This window comes from Engraulis encrasicolus, chromosome 22, assembly GCF_034702125.1.
Source record: "Engraulis encrasicolus isolate BLACKSEA-1 chromosome 22, IST_EnEncr_1.0, whole genome shotgun sequence".
NCBI lineage: Eukaryota > Metazoa > Chordata > Actinopteri > Clupeiformes > Engraulidae > Engraulis > Engraulis encrasicolus.
Window position 1 is genome coordinate 3,769,606 of NC_085878.1, and position 3,653 is coordinate 3,773,258.

At 48.2% G+C, this 3,653-nt stretch overlaps 1 protein-coding gene across 1 annotated transcript in view; it reads left to right on the plus strand.

Annotated features, from left to right (window-relative positions):
• Nucleotides 1-323: 323 nt before the first annotated feature.
• si:ch211-186j3.6 (neural-cadherin) overlaps nt 324-3,653 on the plus strand; it is a 386,437-nt gene continuing 383,107 nt past the window's right edge. Inside the window, exon 1 of the mRNA XM_063189165.1 lies at nt 324-1,501. Coding sequence (XP_063045235.1) covers nt 481-1,501 — 1,021 coding nt within the window. The 5' untranslated portion in view covers nt 324-480. The remainder of the gene's footprint in view (nt 1,502-3,653) is intronic.

Sequence of the window (3,653 nt, forward strand, 5' to 3'; positions counted from 1 at the left end):
AGCCTAACTTTGCAGCGTTGTTTATCTTCTCAGCTAATACACATTAACATAATGCAATGAAATACGATAGGACCCGCGGGAAAGGAAGGTGATGGACCTGCCACGGGTCTTAAGTCGCTTTTAAGTAAGGCGAACTGACAGCCGTCAAGTCGGGTGGGGTTCCCCGGAGGATTCCCTGTAGCCGAGGCCCCTCCCCTTCAGCTCGGAGCTGTCCAGCTCTCCCAAAGTCTGCCAGCATGAGCGAGCGCTCGCAAACCACAAGAGGCAGGCAGTCAGACGGCTGCAAGAGCGCGTCAGAGACGGACTCAAAGTTGCGCTGCGGTTGCAGATGGAAAGCGTAAACCGGAGACAACCCGAAAAATAAGAAGGAAAATAATCTTTTCAAACAAAATGGCTGAATAGCTTCGCTTTATCATGTTTTACAATCCGAACACGACCGTGTAGAAAAGCCATCCACCAACGGCAGAACCAGCAGTAACCATGATTTGGACTATTTTGATATCCTACTGCCTGACTTTTGTCTTTGGAAATAAGACCGAGGACAGGATTCCTTTCTTTCACGGACATGTATTTGAAAACTCGCCGCCTGGAACTAAAGTCAATGGTCTAAGCATTCCAGTGAAGCGTGTTGAGGCGCAGAAATGGTGTTCCAAGTCCGGTATGCACCTGAAACTCATAGGAGACGGCAATGAAGACTTCCACGTATTCGCCCACCACAAACGCGGACACATCTTGCTGAAAACATCCGGCATACTCGACCGAGAGGAGCGCGCTGAATATCTCCTGAGTCTGGGTTTGTGCTGTCAGAACTGCGCATCAACCGACCGCGTGGTTGCAGAAGTTGCATCCATCAAAGTGGACGTTCTTGACACTAATGACCACGAGCCCACCTTTCGCCACGCGGATGTCAAGATAACTTTAGATGATGCGACAGCTTTAAGGTCTGTGGTGTACAAAGTAAAGGCCGAGGACACTGATAGCGGCAAAAATGCTGAACTTATTTATTTTGCCCTTCCGAAAAACGGCAGTTTCTATGTTGTGCCGAAAACTGGGGACGTGCTGCTGGTGGACTCAATATTAGGTCTTGCTTCCCCGATACGGTTTAATGTATTTGCCCGGGACCACGGATGGCCCTCTCGGACAAGCCAAAATATGGAAATAGAGATCAGCCCCAGACAATTCCCGGCCACTCAACCGCCGTCCCAGCTGCCCCAAGTCGGCGACGGGAACAGCGGCTACTCCCGCAGGTCCAGATCCTTGCAGGAGTCTGACAAACCTGTGGTCATCAGTGTATCGGAAGATGCCAGCGTTGGGTCTGTGGTGATGAACTTGAATCGTTTAAACCGGTATCCATCGGCAAGCTTTGAGTTGGTTTACCCTGGCGCAGAGAACACACCTGTGTCGGTGAGCCGTGACAGCGGGGATATTGTGATTTCCAGGCGCCTTGACAGGGAGACGGAGCCGCTGGTGGAAATTAAAATCAGAGTGCAGAATAAAAGGGGTAAGGCCAATGATTTTACAAGTATAAACGCAAAAACTTTTTAAGCACTACAACAATTTTATTTTATTCAGTTATGTGTGTCATCGTTTTATTGATAGCCTACTCTATACAATTATTATTATTATTATTATTATTATTATTATTATTATTATTATTATTATTATTACAGTCCGTGTGAGCTGCTTTGCATTCCATGTTTGTGAGGGGATGACGTGTCAACATCAAAATGCATGATGATTGATGTTTTGTCAGTAGCTGAAATTGCAGGGGACACTGTGAGTCACCCAGTGCTCTGCACTTCGGGTATACAGAGGCTGAACCTGCACTGTTACGCCAGTATTAAAGTCATTTAGGCCAATGTATGCAAGCCTGTGACAATGAATGGAGTGAGAATGTGAGTTTGGGGTGTTTGTTATGTTCTGGGCTTGTCTGTTGGCCTCCAATGCATTCCAGTGGCGGGTTGCTGTAGCCATTCGTATGCTATTTAACCAAACCCTAATGAACAAGAGTTTTGTGCCGAGAGAATGGGGTCCATGTCATCTGGTAGTCAGCATGTAAAACAACCGACCTCGTCGCACGTTGTGTCCCTGTGTGTCTGAACGGATTGAGTGCAGCAGGCTACACCCCCGTCTTCATTTTGCTGTCAAACCCCCCTGTATTCATAATCTGTTTACCAACAAGTACACGTCCCCCCCCCCCCACACACACACACACACACAGACAATGCGTGCTGTTGCTGTGTCTAGTTTAGTGTCATTTTGTTGCTGGCTGAGTCTAGTTTAGTGCCAGTCACTGTCACATGAAAATGTAAATGTGCTCATCATTTCAGCAAGTGACTAAAATAACGACGCGAGCAGGCGCGTCGTGGGAATGTGGACGGTGGGCTAATCCCTTTGGAGTAGAGATCTCGCCTGACCTTGCTTCATCTGTTGGAATTATCCGTGTAATCCCGTCTCATTCACTTCTCATTTCGGGGATTTGGTAGCGGCGCTGTTGTGCAAGGAAACTTTTTTTTGAACGGTTGCACACACATTCGTTGACATCTCACGTTTTTATTTGGATCATCAGAGTGATTGCGATGACTGCGCGCCTATTTGATTTCTGGTGGTTTTACGCAGCAGTGACGCGCTGCGCAAATTGCCAGACGTTGAGATTTAATTAGCACGGCTTGTTGGTGTTTTAATTACACTCAAGTCTGCTTGTCTACCCCTACGGCCCTCCAATTCAGCAGAAGCATGCTCTCTCTCTCTCTCTCTCTCTCTCTCTCTCTCTCTCTCTCTCTCTCTCTCTCTCTCTCTCTCTCTCTCTCTGTGTCTCAGGCGCGTGTACTCACGCACGCGCGCGCGCGCGCACACACACACGCACACACACACACACACACACACACACACACACACGCACACACACACACACACAGTGACAGAAACAATAGGTGGAGGTCTTTCTTGCAAACTGCTTTCCCCCACTAATGAGACAAAACAGCTGTCTTTAATCATGTGGCATACACGAGAAGGTATTTTGACCTGGGCCTGGATTGTTGTGGTGTATGCAGACTACATAGAGAGAGAGAGAGAGAGAGAGAGAGAGAGAGACAGACAGACAGACAGACAGACAGACAGACAGACAGACAGACAGACAGACAGACAGACAGACAGACAGACACATGCAGTAGCTACCTGCCATTTTGTTACAATGGCTTTTGGATGTGCATTAGTGTGTCTGAGAAGTCCACTTATGTGTACAGTCAATTATTTCCGTGTGTGTGTGTGTGTGTGTGTGTGTGTGTGTGTGTGTGTGTGTGTGTGTGTGTGTGTGTGTGTGTGTGTGTGTTGGGGAGGGGGGGTATTTTAGGTAGAATCCTCCACAACAAGCGGGACATGAAGTGCCTTCTATGAGTACCATAAGTGGTACAGAGCCCTCCCTGCGTGTGTGTGTGCGCATGCGTGTGTGTGTGTGTGTGTGTGTGTGTGTGTGTGTGCGTGTGTGCGTGTGTGTGTGTGTTTGTGTGTTTGAGTGTGCGTGCGTGTATGTGTGTGAGAAAGCTTTGCTGTACTTGTTGCAGTGCCGGATGTTGCATTTGGGTAATGACGGGGACTCTCTCTCTCTCTCTCTCTCCCTCTGTCTCTGTCTCTGTCTCTCTCTCTCTCTCTCT